This window comes from Trachurus japonicus, chromosome 11 (genome assembly GCF_045865225.1).
Source record: "Trachurus japonicus isolate A0001 chromosome 11, Traja_1.0".
Taxonomy (NCBI): Eukaryota; Metazoa; Chordata; class Actinopteri; order Carangiformes; family Carangidae; genus Trachurus; species Trachurus japonicus.
Window position 1 is genome coordinate 12,101,031 of NC_140917.1, and position 18,998 is coordinate 12,120,028.

The 18,998-nt window shown below is 41.9% G+C and overlaps 2 protein-coding genes across 2 annotated transcripts; both read left to right on the top strand.

The window, feature by feature from the left end:
- The first annotated feature begins 258 nt into the window (after window positions 1-258).
- Window positions 259-4,933, top strand: LOC146978308 (uncharacterized). Its single transcript, XM_085790581.1, has 4 exons — window positions 259-451; window positions 3,422-4,209; window positions 4,294-4,500; window positions 4,916-4,933. Exons 1-4 carry the CDS (start codon window positions 259-261, stop codon window positions 4,931-4,933), a joined length of 1,206 nt encoding a protein of 401 aa, XP_085646707.1.
- Window positions 4,934-8,072: 3,139 nt separating this feature from the next.
- On the top strand, window positions 8,073-11,333 carry LOC146978309 (uncharacterized). Its single transcript, XM_085790583.1, has 2 exons — window positions 8,073-8,265; window positions 10,144-11,333. The coding sequence occupies exons 1-2, from the start codon at window positions 8,073-8,075 to the stop codon at window positions 11,184-11,186; spliced, it is 1,236 nt and encodes a 411-aa protein (XP_085646709.1). The 3' UTR covers window positions 11,187-11,333.
- The last annotated feature ends 7,665 nt before the right edge of the window (window positions 11,334-18,998 follow it).

An 18,998-nucleotide genomic window follows, 5' to 3' on the forward strand; every position in this document is an offset into this window, starting at 1 on the left:
ATGTATTTCTAAAAAACAAAATACAAGTTACAAATTAGAAATTTGTATTTGTGGATAACAAAACACGTGTGCAAACCAAGGAATATTTCCAACCCTCTGTGCGTTTGAGACAACTTGCTGCTGCTGGTCCCTGAAGGGGCGGAGTGGTGGCGACACCCACGTGACACGGATACAGGAAACGGACTCCTCGTGGAGCTTCTTGCTTCTCGCTGCTGTCTCACGGGGAGTGAGTGTGTGTCTGTGTGTGTCTGAGTGAACATGGCTAAAGTCCAGGTGCTGAGAGCGCTGGTGGAGCAGCGACTGAGTTCGGCCGTCGAAGAGATCTTTGTTCTGATTGAAAGAACCGTGGCGGAGTACGAGGAGGAGCTATGTCGGTCAGAGCAGGAGAAGCAGCGACAGAGGAAACAACTGGACGCTTTGTTAAACCCTCGGGTTTTGTTACAGAGAGCAGGTCAGTTATTAACGGAGAATCAGTTTGTCTCGGTTTGATGTAACGGGGAAATGTTGGCGGCGTTGAGGACGGACCAACTGACCGTTATAAACATGAAGAGTAGACGCCGCATCGGCTGCTGGGGAGCAAGAAATGCGGCCGCCATCTTGAACAGTTGAGCAGCAGAAGTAACAGGACGCCAGAGCACTGTTGGTCCAGGCAAAATAGCGTTTTCCGACAGAATAATTGTAACAGAATGTTTTTCACCAGACACCATTACTATGAGGTGTCCAGAACAACATACTAAAAGTCCTAAGAAATCCTAGTTGGGGAAATATGTTTAATTCTCATCAATCTAAGATTGACTTCATTGGCATCATAGACTTTTATACAGTAAATTTACTGTATAAAAGTCTATGATGCCAATGAAGCCAGACAACAATACACCCCAATAGGGCTATTTTTTCCCTTTACTGCTATCACAATGAAACTTTGCACAATGAAAGTATACATGAAAAGTAAATGTTTTTGTATTACAATTTTCTTTGAAAATGGATAGATATGCAAATGAGCAATACACTAATATGCCCAAAATACACCCGAAGAGGCTTATTTTTTTCCTTTACTCCTACCACAATGAAACTTTACAAAATGAAAATATAAAAAGTAACATTTCTGTATTTCAAGTTTCTTGGAAAATTTATTTTAAAGCAGTACTAAATAACTGTCAGTTTTGGTTGAGTTTGGCGGCGCTGGCAGTGGCCCGAAGTGGTAGTGTTTTGCCTGAGGGAAGACTCCATCTCCCATGAGCACCAGTGAATAGCGCCGTAAACATTCTGATCTCCTGGGGCATGGAAATGAACAGAAGACGTCCAAACTAAGTTTCTGTTACCAGCGGATCATTTCACAGTAAACACACATACACAATCCGACAGGAATGTGCCGCATTTCCTGCTCCCTCCTCGTCGTGACTCTCAATAGTGAAAGTGAAATTTTAGTGAGAGCCAGGTTCCTACCATGCTCCTCAAAGCTGCTTAGTGCCAGTGAAGGTGATACAGACCATAATGATACAGACCCCCTCAGGCCACGACAGAGGTGTCATTCAACCCTTTGTAAGTCGATGTACCATCACAAAAGTTATGAAAATATTATATGAAGGTTGAAAAGTTCCGTAGTGTTGGTTTAAATATGCAAATGAGCTCAACACTAATTGACTTATGGTCAAGAAGCCATAAAGCCGCAAACGGCAAAAATAGGGGCGCTGTTTTCCTCCATGTTTTTCTCCTCATGTCCTACACTAGAGAACTTGTTCTTCTTATCACCAAACGAGGCTGCGCTCTCTCTGACAGTTGATTTTTAAATACCATAAAGCATAACATGTATAGAGAGCCTAAGCGGAAGCAGGAAGTAACGGTCGCCATGGGACCTCAACTCTGAAAAACTATCCATGCAAGTGAACGGGACTGCAAGTTTTATTTCGTGATCTGATTGAATTGTGCCATGAGAAAAAAATATGACCTCTACCTGTTTAAAACATCACGTTTCATCCGGGGAAAAAAGCAGTTTATCGTAAAACGGCAACGGAAGAATGTATTTTGTGTGAAGACGCTCTACGGACTACAAGTCTGGTGTCCCACAAAAAATACGTCACCAACTGACACGGGAAAGGGCGGCATTTGGTGCGTGACGTCACCTATGCGACTTGTAGGTTACAGATTCTTCTGAATTGTATTCTACAATAGTTTTACGATAAACTGCTGATTTCTCTTCATGAAACGTGATGTTTTAAACAGGTAGAGGTCATATTTTTTTCTCATGGCTCAATTCAATCAGATCACGAAATAAAACTTTGACTCCCGTTCACTTGCATGGATAGTTTTTCAGAGTTGAGGTCCCATGGTGACCGTTACTTCCTCTATCTCTATTGTGGAGAGACGCCCCCTTGTCTATATCTGATATGCTTCGCCACTGGCTCCATCTAGTGGCCGAATTAAGAATTTGGATTTGCGTTAATGCTCCTTTAAACCCTCGGGTTTTGTTACAGAGAGCAGGTCAGTTATTAACGAAGAATCTGTTTGTTTCCGTAACGGAAAAATGTTGGCGGTGTTGAGGACTAACCGTTATTGACCCTATGCACGTGATGAATGTTCCACTTGCACGAGATACGGACGCCATGATGGAAGATAAAAAGCGGAGGGCAAAAGAGCAGTGGAGTCAATTTAATTCAATGGGGCGCGTTATAGTTTTGTGACATGCCGTGGTTGTAGGGTTTCCCCCCTTTTCCACTGAGCTGGTTCCAGTGCTGGTTCGGAGCCAGTGCCCGACTAGCAGCGGTTCTTTGCTTTTCCACCAACTGGTTATTGGTCCTTAAAACTGGTTCCAAGCACCAACTCCTTGCTGGGCTAGCTACCAGCCATTGAAGAAAAACAACTCCAGTTTCAAAACACGATTAGACGTCAAAATAGAGGTTAAGATTTGTTATTTTCTGGGAGCGTAGAGTTTAGTAGGTTTCAGTTATTTCATTGAAGAACATACAAAAGAGAAAACCAGATTGATGTAAACAAATACCCGGGAACTTGTTACTTGAAAACTTAATGCAAACAGTTTAATTATCTTATTTACTGTACCACAAAATGGTACAACAAAGACGTTTTAAGATACAGTAAAAGATTTAAAAACAATAAGCAATAAATTATAAATAGATAATTGATAATAAATTATGCATCCATTCAAGCACTGATCCCCTTTTGTTGGTTGTTGGCTTAAGCTCAATAATGCATCAGTGTGGTTTATTTATCTATTTAATATTTTACATTTTATAAAATAAATGTACAGGGTAGAACTGAACATGCATTATTAAAGGCCATAATTTTCAAGTCAGAATGAGAACACTGCAGTCATGTTTGTGCTCTCAAAGCGTATTAGAAAAGCAGTCCCTTCTCCTCAAGTGATGTGAGTTGTTTTAAGTTGTGTGTAATGTTTGTATTTCAGAGTGTTTGAGGGCACAGGAAGTTCCCACAGAGCAGCAGGAGTGGAGCTCCAGTCAGGACCAGAGGGACTCTGAGCCTCCTCGTGTAAAAGAAGAGCTGGAGAACGCTTGGACCACTCATGGAGGAGAGCAGCTTCAAGGACCAGAGGAGTTGAAAGTCATTATTTCACTTGTGAAAAGTGAATATGAAGATAATGAAGAGAAACCTCCGCTCTCACAGCTTCAACAGGGTCAGACTGAGGAGGACGGAGGAGCAGAGCCTCCAGCCAGCAGCTCCCCTAAACACATGGAAACAGACACTGATGGAGGACCAGAACCAGACAGAAACACATGTTCAGACAGACATTTACAACCAGATACTAATGACAAGACCTCCGAATCATCTGAGACTGAAGACAGTGAAGATGAGGAGAGGGAGAAAAAAGAACCTCAGTCTGGGTTGAACTCTGAAAATAATGACTGTGATACTAACAGGAAACTACTTAGCTGCTCTGAGTGTGGTAAAACATTTGGCATCAAGAGAAACCTGACGAAACACATGAGAATTCACACAGGAGAGAAACCATTTAGCTGCTCTGAGTGTGGTAAAACATGTGACAGGAAGTCAAATCTGATTACACACATGAGAACTCACACAGGAGAGAAACCATTTAGCTGCCCTGAGTGTGGTAAAACATTTCGCACCAAGGCACATCTGACGAGACACATGATAACTCACACAGGAGAGAAACCATTTAGCTGCCCTGAGTGTGGGAAAATATTTGGCAGCAAGACAGACCTGAAGAGACACATGAGAATTCACAAAAGAGAGAAACCATTTAGCTGCTCTGAGTGTGGTAAAAAATTTGGCTTCAAGATAAACCTGACGAGGCACATGATAGTTCACACAGGAGAGAAACCATTTAGCTGCTCTGACTGTGATAAAACATTTTGCTTCAAGATAGACCTGACAAGGCACATGAGAACTCACACAGGAGAGAAACCATTTAGCTGCTCTAAGTGTCATAAAACATTTGGCAGGAAGTCGCATCTGAAGAGACACATGAGAACTCACAGGGGAGACGAACTATACAGATGTTCGGTTTGTGATGAGTCAAAATTGAAACAACACATGACAACCTACAGTGGAGAAAAACCATACGAGTGTTTAGTTTGTTGTCAACGCTTCACTCAGAGTGACAGTTTAACTGCACACATGAGAAAACATGCCGATGACAACGCGTTCAGCTGCCAAGCGTCAACGCCAGTTTCAGATGGAAAGGACGTTTTGAGGCACACATGAGAGCCCATGGATGCAAGGACCCGTTCAGAAAGGTTCATAGACGACCAATAGGCAAACGGCGTCAGAGGCGTTGTCTTGGCAGCGACAGTAAACCTAATTAGTTAATATTGGCCCAACAGTTATTCTGTTGAATATGTGGAGAGGGAATCTGTGATAATTTGTGATCGTGGTAAATAGACGCATCTCCCGCTGTGGTGAACCTCGTGTGACACAGATACAGGAAGTGATTTGAAATGCAGGTGCCTTCTTTAGCTTTTTATATATATTTTTTATGCACCATCTTGCTCTACTGTCAAAGATACTCTACTATGACACAGGGATGCAAACAGCGCGCCGAAAAGCGAAACTCGCTTTTTTCATGACCAATTAGGTGACTTGTGTGAATCGTTCAGATCCGAAGAGTTTTTGTTTTTAGGGGGGGGGGTCTCAGCGTCTCAGCGTCTCAGCTGGGGTCAGTAAAATGTTTTTCTAACAGGCTGACAGTGACAATCACGTGAAACTGAGGCGAACTCATTCATGGTTGTCTCTGATTATACTGATAACAGCCGACCTCCAAAGTAGACGCGCGACGTGCGCGCTCATTAAAGCGGCGCGTATCCGCGTGCAGTCGGTGCAACGGCAACGCCGTTTTTCCCCCGTGCATGTCCATGGAGCTGTGCGCCGCGGACATGCACGGTTCCCTACGTTGCTGTGTCAGGCAGGTGTTTCCCACGGAGCTCTGCCCCGTTTCAGAGGTGAAGGAAGCCCTGAGTGGAAAGAAGTTGCCTCCGCGATGTAGAATGTGTTCAATTCAAAAAGTGAAACTAACACATTATATAGCCCTATATGTCCATTACACACTGAATGAAACATCCCATGTCTTTATTTATTCAGTTTATATTAATAGTAATAGTTATGACTAACATTCAGTGAAGACCTAAAAATCAGTATCTCCAAAATGGAAATATTGCAAAGTATTTTTTTTTTTTTTAAGCATTTTTAATATAGAAATGTTGGCCTTCTGAAAACTATGTCCATCTATATGCACTCAACACTTGGTTGGGGTTGAACTACTGGAAATTGACTTTTCCGTGATATTGTAATGTAATTATTTGTTAATGATGAGCACCCCCGGGAAATTCCTCTCTTTTTTGGTCCTGACCCGTTTGCATCCCTGATGACAAGATATCTACAAGCTGCACCAATGACGGCAGCGGCACAACAAAGCCGGTTTTGCTAACGTATACAAACCGGTGTATACGTGAGGGATAATCAACGAGTAGGTTCTCGACGGGAGGTAAAGAAACACACGATGATAATTTTAATGTCATTCCTTTTAAGATTTTAGTTGAGGATGCAAAGAGACTGTGGAAAAACCTGAGGGCTTTCAGAAGGTAACATTAGCAATGGTATTTATTAGTTTATAGTTCATAGTCAAGCAGGGTGTCTACAGGTACTTAAATTCTCTTACTTTTTTTTTTAAGTTTTCAGATAGTCTTTCTTCTATGGTCTGTTGATTAGTACACATTATTTTTCATTCTTATTATGTGGGTAAATTATGTACTGTACATCATTTGTACATGTTTTAACTTCTATATCGAAAACTCAGAGCAGCCAGGTATGTAGCACATGTGACGCTCATGAAATGGAAGGTCACATTTTATGTAATTTTATTTGTTTTATTTTGAAATGTTATTTCTGTGAAAGAAATGTGTTAATTTGGGTCAAAATGCTCGATAATTACCTCTTTCATCTCATAAAAGTGAAAGCTAGAGAGTTACTCAGTGTTACCAGTAGGAGGCAGTGTGGACTCATCTTCTGAGCGGACTCTTGTTTACTTCCTCATTCGACTGAGCGAAGCTGCACTGAACAGAAGCAAACTGTCGCCTGTCTCATTCTTTATCCTGTTTTACAGGTCGGTGATGTTTCAAAACATACACAAACACCCACATTAGTGCTTTACATCTCAACATGATAGTAGGTCGATTTTGTAAGGATATTGAATGTGTTTAAATGTGTTTTTGAACCAGTGGCAGAACTTATAGTTCTCGGGGTATCGCGGACGACTCAAGATGGTGCCGCTGTTTACTTTTTCTTTCTGTTGTGACCAAACCATGTCGTAGTTTCTGGCTCCAGCACATTTCATTTTGGGTTAAAAACTATTATCTTGGGTACAGTATTTTGTTACCTGCGTGAATAAATTAAATGTGATAGTTATCGAGCGATATACATATATTTTGTCGATGTTGTCACCAGTTAAAATATGTTAAAACCTTGCAAGTCTTCAGCTCAAGCCTTCAGCTCAGGCATTTATCTTGAATCAACAGTCAGAGCAATACGCTAGTTTCTTCTTTTATTTGCACTATGAGTGAGATAAATAAGGGAACATGTGAGGTCCTGTACATTTTATATTTCATGGTATTATTTTTAGTAGTTGTGAACTACATAATAACTCAGTTAACTGACTGAATGCGGATGTATTAATGCAGTTGTCCACTGAACTCAGGATTATTCTTTATGAAGAATGGGTAAATGTGTGTTTTATTTGAAAATAGGAGGTTTATACTGTAACCAGCCTGTATGTACAGAATTTTGTTTTGTTTCTGATATTATGGATGTCGTACTGTTTGACATTTGAGTATGGAAAATATATTTGCAAATTGATAAGTAAAATTTCGACTGAGTGAAGCTGCACTGAACAGAAGCAAACGGTCACCTGTCTCATTCTTTATCCTGTTTTACAGGAACCTTATCTGTGTACAGGTACTCTGCCACCTGTTACACACACGCAAGACAACAATACTAACTCAACGAGGACCCCAAAATATAAACAACAACCCAACCCAACTGTCTAACTAACAGATGCCTGACCAAATCATTTAGTCTCAAATACTGAAATAAACCATTAAAATGAAGTAAAATGAGTTATCATATTACTAATAATGTATAATAATATTAATATGTGCTTATTCCAACCTAGGAGAGAATTTATAACAGATAAAATGAATTCTCTTCAGTGTCTGTTAACACCGAATTTTGTCTGCATTCTGGTTCCCAGCTAGCCTATCCGGAAATCACCAAAGTAAAAGTGTTCACAACATAAAACTTATAAAATAGACATTAATTTGTAATACAATAAAAGCAAAAGGTTAACCTAATGGGTCGGAGACGTTCTTGTGAATTACATTTCCTTAAATTAAAGAGTTTCACCGCATTTTATTAGCTTGGTGCTTTTATTTTTGACGGGAAGGCCCGTCTCTCTCGCCCTGCATCCGGTTGCTGACCAGAACAGCGAGTCAACTGCCCCGGACTAAACGGACTCGTCGTGGAGCTTCTTGCTTCTCGCTGCTGTCTCACGGGGAGTGAGTGTGTGTGTGTGTGTCTGAGTGAACATGGCTAAAGTCCAGGTGCTGAGAGCGCTGGTGGAGCAGCGACTGAGTTCGGCCGTCGAAGAGATCTTTGTTCTGATTGAAAGAACCGTGGCGGAGTACGAGGAGGAGCTATGTCGGTCAGAGCAGGAGAAGCAGCGACAGAGGAAACAACTGGACGCTTTGTTAAACCCTCGGGTTTTGTTACAGAGAGCAGGTCAGTTATTAACGGAGAATCGGTTTGTCTCGGTTTGATGTAACGGAAAAACGTTGGCGGCGTTGAGGACGGACCAACTGACCGTTATAAACGTCACCAGCCAGAAAACCAGAAAAACAACTCCAGTTGCAAAACGCAGATTAGACGTTAAAGATACTAGTGGTTAAGATTTTTTATTTATTTATTGGCCTGTAGTATATGGTTTCAGTTATTACATTTAAGACGTTAAAAAAAGAAACTAGATCGATGTAAACAAATCTGCGGTAAAGTATTCTGATATTCTGACGGTTGCTAGGGGACTGTCCGTGGTGCTGATCACCATGGAAACCGTTAGCACTTGCAGCAGTTTGGGAACTTTGTTACTTGCAAACTTCATATGCAAACAGTTTCATTATCTTATTTACTGTACTGTTAAATGGTAACTTACAACAAAGAGGTTCAAGATACAGTAAAAAGATTAATAACAAAAGGCAATCAATTATGTAAGGGATAATGTATAGTTCGGAGGTTCGCGGAGGGGTTCCATACAACCTGAAGGGGTTTATTTCTCCATAACAACCGACCAACTATACATTATCCCGCTTAGAACACGGCCTACAACTAAATCATTCAATAATGTAACACAAAATAATGATAAAAAGAGATTTTATTCATGTAAAATTAGACCGTTGCTCGGGACGCCGCTCTGACCAGCGCAGCACAGAGAAGAGAAAGTATGCAGGATATTACTTTATGTTTCATTTTTACCGTCATTAAATAGCTTCGGACTAAAGGCCCTTTCACACCGCGGACGTAACGAATAAACGACACGAAATTGCGAAATATTCGCGGCCAAATATTTCGCATCAAAACCATTCACACCGGCGGCGACACGAATATGCGACAGATGTGACGATTAGATTCCAAAGTTTCGCTTTGCGACGGCTGGTTCTTCGCCTCCACGTCATGTCTTTAATCTGTTAATTATCCCTCATGTATTCACTACGTTATGCCGCTGTCGTCTTGAAAACCGGGGTTCGAAAAAAAATATTGATGCGCGAATTATTCGCACGAAAAATACGTCTCCAGTGTGAAAGGGCCTTAATAGTGATGTTAGATAAACGACGTGTAACCTGTTACAGGGAGAGTGGAGGCCAGGCTCCTTATTTCCACATCGTGGCTGAAAAGTAAACTTGCATCAGAATCTCTGACCCGATGTCACAGCTCCTCTCCTCTCTGTAGCACCGCGACTCCGCGACACAAACGCACCCCATAATCTCTTGTTTATGACAGATACGACTACACAAAATACATCGTAGCGTGTATGGTAATCCATCGATCCACTGATTGATTATCAAAGGCTTCAAATGCACGAACGGGAGGAGGCTCAGCAAAACAGCGGCCGTGACCGGACATGCAGAGTCGGCCGTTGCTATGGAGTTCCTAGCAACGGTCCGCACAGCGGTGGTCTATCGAGAAATAAACACCGCAGAATATTGGTGATTGACCAATCAGAATCGAGTATTCAAGAGAGCCGTGTTCTAATAATAAATAATAAATTATACATCCATTCAAGCACTGATCTCCTTTTGTTGGTTGTTAGCTTAAGGTCAATAATGTATCAGTGTATTTATTTATCGATTTAATTTCTTTCACGTTTTACAAAATAAGTATACAGGGTAGAATGTGGATAACCATTTATCCAAAAGGTTTTCTCTGAGAAATGGAAATTTCAATAATATGAAACAATATGTTTCTGATGAGTGAACTGATAAACCATGAAACCAAACATGCATTATTAAAGGCAGTGATGTTTGTGCTCTCAAAGCGTATTAGAAAAGCAGTCCCTTCTAAAATGATGTGAGTTGTTTTAAGTTCTGTGTAATGTTTGTATTTCAGAGTGTGTGAGGGCACAGGAAGTTCCCACAGAGCAGCAGGAGTGGAGCTCCAGTCAGGACCAGAGGGACTCTGAGCCTCCTCATGTAAAAGAAGAGCTGGAGAACGCTTGGACCACTCATGGAGGAGAGCAGCTTCAAGGACCAGAGGAGTTCAAAGTAATTTCTTTACCTGTGAAAAGTGAACATGAAGATGATGAAGAGAAACCTCCGCTCTCACAGCTTCAACAGGGTCAGACTGAGGAGGACGGAGGAGCAGAGCCTCCAGCCAGCAGCTCCCCTAAACACATGGAAACAGACACTGATGGAGGACCTGAACCAGACAGAAACACATGTTCAGACAGACATTTACTGCCAGATACTAATGACAAGACCTCCGAATCATCTGGCACTGAAGACAGTGAAGATGAGGAGAGGGAGAAAAAAGAACCTCAGTCTGGGTTGAACTATGAAAATAATGACTGTGATACTAACAGGAAACTACATAGCTGCTCTGAGTGTGGTAAAACATTTGGCATCAAGACAAACCTGACGAGGCACATGAGAATTCACACAGGAGAGAAACCATTTAGCTGCTCTGAGTGTGGTAAAACATTTGGCACCAAGAGAAACTTGACGAAACACATGATAACTCACACAGGAGAGAAACCATTTAGCTGCTCTGAGTGTGGTAAAACATTTGGCACCAAGAGAAACCTGACGAAACACATGAGAACTCACACAGGAGAGAAACCATTTAGCTGCTCTGAGTGTGGTAAAACATTTAGCATCAAGACAAACCTGACACAACACATGAGAACTCACACAGGAGAGAAACCATTTAGCTGCTCTGAGTGTGGTAAAACATTTGGCAGGAAGTCATATCTGACGAGACACATGAAAACCCACAGTGGAGAAAAACCATACGAGTGTTCAGTTTGTGGTCGAAGCTTCACTAGGAGTCACAATTTAGCTGCACACATGAGAAAACATGCCGATGACAACACGTTCAGCTGCCAAGTGTCAATGCCAGTTTCAGATGGAAAGGACGTCTTGAGGCACACATGAGAGCCCATGGATGCAAGGACCCGTTCAGAAATGTTCGTAGACGACCAATAGGCAAACGGTGTTGGAGGCGTCGTCTTGGCAGCAACAATAAACCAGTCTGAAGGATTCAATGCTCTGCTGTTGTCGGGACATGGGTTAAAGTTCACTGTATTATACTAGTACTAACACTAATCTGTGAATTGGTTCTAGAAAACATCGTAGACCTTTTCAGATGTGGTGTTTATAAGTTTGGTCATTTTGATAACTTGATGGTTATGAAGATGTTTATGTTTCATTCTGATCTGATTGAAGAACAAAAACCTATGTGCTTGAGGAGTTTCATTTTGTAAAAATTTGGAAAATACCTGTATATTCATGTGAGTTGTCTCTGAAACGTTCTTACCTGTGGAGAAATAAATATGGAGGAACTGAACCATTGATTAGAAGACTTTGCATTATGTTAGTTACATCAGTTAGTGTCACTTCAGGTACAGTCACACTGAACCTCAACAAATAGGAGCAGACTCCCAGATTTGAAAGAGGCTGAGGTCAAGTTCAAACTATTTTACACGTCTTTGTCCACTTGACTACATAAAAAGAGGTGAAACACACTTACAGACAAACCAACCAAGGCCACTGTGATCCTCCCAACTTCACTGCCGAACAAGTGCCATACACTGACACTCCCAAGTTCAAAATTGGACGAGCCCCCACTTGTTATGCCCAGCTCGTTCAAGAGCATAACCAAGGAGGGAGGACCACACAGCGACCAGGTCAATTAACCATAAATTTATTAAAGGAACACAAGTTTAAGTGTAGGTCAGTAGTCTGTAGTGTGGTGAGATGTGCTGGATGTGTGTGTGCAATCATAAAGTAACAAAAGGCTAACAGAACACAATCAACCAAAACAACGCTGAGGTGCCTGTGTGGCACCAGCCATCCAGGAGGGAGGAAGAGACCGCCATCTTGGAAAGACCCCCTCTTTATTGACCCCAAGTGGCAACCCTCCGTGACGTCACCCATTGGTTTGTGAAGGGCCGTTTGTGAAGCCCGGAGATTGGCTTTCAGGGTGCCGCCATTTTTTATTTTTGGAGCCAGAAGAAACCATATTTGGACGAGGGGGCGGAGCTAAGGATTTACCCAGCAACACCGGCTAACTGCCGAGCGGCTACGCTGCTAACACCGTTAGCATCTACAACTCGAGGTAAACTTCATATTTAACGGTTTAAGTAATCTCAGAAGCTTATTAAATACATGTCCATGTTTGAACTAGCCTACATAGATCCCATGAGGAGTAATGTGTCACGTTATTGTAGCCGATGTTAGCATTAATAAGCTAATGTAAAGCTGTGAAACATATTTTAACATTGTGTTTTAAATTGTTTTACAGAACTCAGAGACTAGTTTCTGGGCCCTAATTTCTTGGCGCAACTCAGGGTGGCGCAGCGAAGCGAGCCCTGACGCAGCTGGCGAAGTGGTATTATCGTCCAGTGCAACAAGGTGCGCAGCGGATTCGGTAAATTGGCAGACTGCTGTGCGCTGAGATGGGAGTGGTCGCGCAGCAGGGGGAGGTGTCGACAGATTCGCCTTGGCGCAGTGACAATTTGTTGCCGATAGACCGCGCGGAGAGTGCGCCGAAAGCTCGCCAGCTCCAACCTGGTCTAATCTCAGCGCAAGGCGAAGCGCAGCCAGCGCAGTGGCAATTTGACTGCCCAGCGCGCAGTGCAGACACGTCACCAAGACCCCACAGGCAGATTTCCACACTTCCAGGCACATTTAAATGCAATTAACAATAATAATAATAATAATAATCATCACAATAACCCCTATTTATTGTATCTGAATCAGCACATACACCTATATCTATATAGATTGTCCCGTCACACTGATGGCAGACCAAAGGCTTGCGTAATGGAAACTCAGCCTGACTGAATTAACACAGATGAAACCAGGGAGGGACTGAGACAGCCGTGGATGTCCCAAGAGCAGGTGTTGACACTACACACTGTGCCGTTGCAGATTATCAGCTATTTATTTATTTATTTACTTATTGATTTATTAGGGGCCAGCGCCGCATCGTCACGCGACCATAACAAATAAAACTGAAATGCCTCCGTTACGCACAGCTGTTTGTTTATGCTGTGATCTGTGCACACGTGTTTAAATATAGGTTAGATAGATAGATAGATAGATAGATAGATAGATAGATAGATAGATAGATAGATAGATAGATAGATAGATAGATAGATAGATAGATAGATAGATAGATAGATAGATAGACAGATAGACAGATAGACCTGGATAACATCATAACCTCCTCCCTCCCAGACTACTTTTGCATCATCAGCCCGTGAGGTCTGTTCGCGCGACCGGACACTGCCAGCTTGGACCGGACCAGAACATCAGTTTCCTCCCGTCTCACTTGCTCTGACAGATTGAGAGCTGTTGCCCAGTAAAAAAAAAACAAAAAACAAAACACACACACCCCTTTTCCATTAATAAAGACACTCATATTTCTATGTATGCTTTCACTACACACAAGAAAAATACAAATGTTTAATCTTGTTCCTTGAAATAATAAAGCATCCAGAGATGAATATCAGAGCTTGTGCTTTCCTGATGTTTCTTTTCAACAAATCTATGATACTGAAAACAGTAATTCACAAAAGTGTCACATTACATTGACCATGAGGTTATGGTAAATATGTAAAAGAAATACTACAATTTAATCACAATAACTTTCTTTATTATTACATTTTCAATGATAACAATCATCGACTGAATAAAGCATAAATAGCTGCTTCAAAATCTTCACTGTCAATTTTAAGTTCACCCTAAAAAGTGTGAGGTCAAATGTGGACATGGAATAATAAACTAACAGTTGGTCTGTTCTCTCATCAGAGGTTTTCTGGTTTCATCATCATCACAGCTCCACAACTTCACATGATGTCCTCCTTCTGTTGGCACCGGTCACTCAGTTCTCACAGTGGCTCCTTAGAATCACAGTAAAACACAAGAACTTAAATTAAAACATGGCAGATGCATGACTGTCTGCTTCAATTAAAGACATTTGTGTGTGAATTTACAGCAGTAAATGACAAAGCCCACCTCTATATATTGTATTTATCAGTACAGTATGACACCAGCAAGATAGAATAGAATAGAATAGAGAATACTTTATTCATCCCTAGCAGGGAAATTCAAGTTAGTCCAGTAGCTCACACAACAATGACAAAAAAGATTAACACAAAAAACATTTTAACAAGTGTTATAAAAACGATTGCAGATAGCAAGTTGATGGATAAACCTGGGGGATTTGCAGCTTATAGAGCGATCCTACCGATCACTGTTCTGCTTACATGACACCGTAGTCGTTAAACCGTATTTATCCCGGTCCGGTAAAAGTCGGAGACGAGCTAACGGTTAGCATGGCTAACACAGAGCTAACGGCCAGCTAACGTTAGCCGTGTGACTCGATTATTCACATTAAAGGTGTACAGAAATGGCTGTTTGTCCTGTTTGTCGCGCCGAGTTGTCACGAGCTGCAACACGAGTTTACCCGAGTAAGGAAAATGAATTTGATTGGTCGCTATCGAGCGGGCGGGATATTCAAAGTTTGGGGCGAGACCGAGCTCGGTGTGTGTGGGGCGCATGACGTCTGTCCGACTACCCATTTCTCCGACCACCCATTTCTCCGACTCCGACCATACATTTCTTTATTTTTGCGTCATCAGTCCGACCTCCCACTTCTCCGACTTAAGTAGCCCTAACCCTTAACCTTACCCTAAACCTAACCTCAACACTGTAGAATGGGTAGTCGGAGAAATGAGCCGTCGGACTTGTGGGCAGTCGGACTGACGTATGCTCCCCGTGTGTGTGTGCGTGTCTCAGACGTTTGAATGACAGATTACGGATCCAATATCAGTCCAAGATCTCCTAGGCAACGTCAAACAAACGGCCGCGAACTCCCGTGAAAATGATTTAAATTATTTTTGGCATGCTAAATATTACTGTTAGTAGTGTAAATATTTAATGTTATCGTAAGAAAATATAAATATCTCACTTTCATCTACCTACAAATTGTATAAATCCACACACACGTTCACAGACGAGGTGGCGGGGTGACGGTTGGCCACGCCCATTTAGAGAGACAGGAAGTGTATACCATTTCATATCATTGGAGCAGCCGTTCATGGAGTATCTTTCCATTTATTTTGGTCAAGCAGAAGTAGAGACCATGGCGAGTAGCAGTACAGTGCGTTCACACCGGGTGCGAGGAAGTATGCTTGCCTCTGATTATACTGATAATGTAGACGCACGGCATGGGCGCTTGTTAAGCGGCGCCTAGCCGCGTGCATTCGGTGTGACGACGACGCCGTTTTTTTCCCCTGTGCATGTCCGTGGAGTTGTGCGCTGCGGACATGCACGGTTCCCTACGTTGCTGTGTCAGGCAGGTGTTTCCCACGGAGCTCTGCCCCGTTTGAAAGGTGGAGGAAGCCCTGAGTGGAAAGACTTTGCCTCCGATGTAGAAGAGAAACACACATTTAGGACTGCTGACTTGTATCATCACAACAGACAAATGTAAACACAGAAGGCTGAAAATCACTGGACATGTCTGTTGGGATTATACAAATCAACAGTGTAGAGCTGTCAAGATATATGCTGTAACAGTTAGTTAAAGGGATAGTTCAACATTTTGGCAAATTGGCCCATTGTCTTAATCGCTATAGTCATAGCAGTAGCCGTCACAAAATCCAAAAACTCCAAAACGCTTTCGTGGTCAAGTTGTTTTCGAATTAAAAACAGAGTCTAAAAACTGTGCCTTAACGCAACTCGCATCAGTGGTTTTGCATGAATTTCCCTCTAAAACAGCTCCGTCTCGTAACGTTCCATTATTATCTCATAGCGTGGTGAATGTGCAGCTCACAACTTGTCCACGACAGTGTTTTGGAGTTGTTGGATTGTGTATTTGATGAGTTTGATGAAGGAAACCAAGAAATTCCTTTAGCCTCCATAGCATAGCTCTGAGCAGCCTGCTGCTTCGCTCTGCTGTTCTAAAAATAGCTTACACCGACAAATAAAGGTAATGAACCTACTGCTATGACTATATGGATTATGGCAATGGGCCAATTTGCCAAAATGTTGAACTATCCCTTTAGTTAATGTTGAAGTACGCCTCTGACTTCCCCGCAGTTGGTTTGATGCAAGGAAAGAACTATGTTGCACGAGAGAATTAGAGTTGATATATCATCAGCATTTATTAAGCAAAGATCTTTGGAGAACACACTACAGCAGATCTGTGTCTGGAGCCAAGCGCCCTGTGTTCTGAAAAAGCTCACCCCTGTCAGTGTTTCTTTCTATCTCATCTGCCCCGCCTTGGTTCCTCTCCGTCCCATGCCCTTTTTAGGTTTTCAGTGCCACGTATTATAAGCAAATCACACACACACACACACATAGTGAATGGCCATTTCCCACATTAATTATTGCATATCCTACCTATTGTTTCTGATGTACAGGTGCATTAGAATATCATGGGAGAGTTTATCAAGGCCTATGTCACTAATTCAATTCAACATCCCATGTCTTTATTTATTAAGTTTATTTTAATAGTAGGCTAATAATTATGGCAAACATTCAATGAAGACCTACAGTTCAGTATCCCCACAAATAGAATGAGTTTGTTTTAAAGCATTGTTAATATAGAAATATTGGCCTTTTGAAATCTATATCTACTTGGTTGGAGTTGAACTACTGGAAATTGACTTTTCCCGTATAATGTAATTATTTGATAATAATCCCCCCCCCCACCCCACCCCCGCGCCCCTTTTGAATATCTCCCTAATTCTGAGGTCTCAAGGTTGGCAAAGAACAAACTATCAAATATGTAGTATTTGTGGATAACAAAACACGTGTGCAAACCAAGGAATATTTCCAACCCTCTGTGTGTTTGAGACAACTTGCTGCTGCTGGTCCCTGAAGGGGCGGAGTGGTGGCGACACCCACGTGACACGGATACAGGAAACGGACTCCTCGTGGAGCTTCTCGCTTCTCGCTGCTGTCTCACGGGGAGTGAGTGTGTGTCTGTGTGTGTCTGAGTGAACATGGCTAAAGTCCAGGTGCTGAGAGCGCTGGTGGAGCAGCGACTGAGTTCGGCCGTCGAAGAGATCTTTGTTCTGATTGAAAGAACCGTGGCGGAGTACGAGGAGGAGCTATGTCGGTCAGAGCAGGAGAAGCAGCGACAGAGGAAACAACTGGACGCTTTGTTAAACCCTCGGGTTTTGTTACAGAGAGCAGGTCAGTTATTAACGGAGAATCAGTTTGTCTCGGTTTGATGTAACGGGGAAATGTTGGCGGCGTTGAGGACGGACCAACTGACCGTTATAAACATGAAGAGTAGACGCCGCATCGGCTGCTGGGGAGCAAGAAATGCGGCCGCCATCTTGAACAGTTGAGCAGCAGAAGTAACAGGACGCCAGAGCACTGTTCGTCCAGGCAAAATAGCGTTTTCCGACAGAATAATTGTAACAGAATGTTTTTCACCAGACACCATTACTATGAGGTGTCCAGAACAACATACTAAAAGTCCTAAGAAATCCTAGTTTGGGAAATATGTTTAATTCTCATCAATCCAAGATTGATTTACTGTATAAAAGTCTATGATGCCAATAGTCCTGTCATTTTATGAGAAAAGGTTAAACAAATTGCAACAGAAGCAAACTCATCTGATTTTGTATCCTCAGCATGTCCTGAGTGACGGAAAAAAAGCCCTGAAGAATCCCATTAGGGGAAAGTTTCGAAAAACACCCAAACATATCCCAGCATAAAAAATGTTTTTCACGTGAATAGGGTACATTTTTAACCTTTAGATATCTCCATGAAAATTACTGAGTTGATTACTTACATTAAGACAAACAAAAAATGTATTACAAGTTTTTTGAAATTCTTTGTTAACATTAGCAAATTTGCATAAATTTGCATAAATTTGCATAAATCCCACCGTTTGGACGGCACATGTATATATGAAGTTGCTGTGGTGGTACTGGGAAATGGCCATTCACTATGTGTGTGTGTGTGATTTGCTTATAATTGTCACTCTTTGTACAAGGAAATTGTGCACTGTGTTCTGTCAAAGCCTTATTGGCACCATGGACTTTACAGTAAATTAATCTTGGATTGATGAGAATTAAACATATTTCCCCAACTAGGATTTCCTAGGACTTTCAGTATGTTGTTCTGGACACCTCAAAGAAATGATATATAGTGAAACACTGTTTCTGTCACAATTAGTTCTATTTTTGGGTCTAAAATGAGCTAGATTGCCTGGACTATACAGCATATTATTTCTGTTCTAATCGGCAGACCATTGGAAACAGCTGGCTCTGGGGATTACTTTTAACAAATAAGAGTGAACATTACTATTTGCTTTGTTAAAGGAGCATTATTGTAAATACAGCAGTAATAGCATTAAATAAGCTGAAATATGCTAAAGATATGTCGGAGGGAGCCATAACTAAATTTACCAAGAAAATAGCCAACAGTGTAGTGTCTGTGGGGCAAATGCAAAATTTGTCTTTGTTATGACACAACCCGGCCTGGCGCCTGCTGCGTTTGATTGCACTCGGAACTTGGAAAGATCCGACCTCCGAATCGGAAAAATGTAGTAAATTGTAATGTAGCAGTGTTGGGCTGCTTACAGTCACTGAATCGCTCGGTAGAACACCTTCTCTCCACGTCCCTGTGTTTATATCTGATATGCTTCGCCACTGGCTCCATCTAGTGGCCGAATGACGAATTTGGATTTGCATTAATGCTCCTTTAAACCCTCGGGTTTTG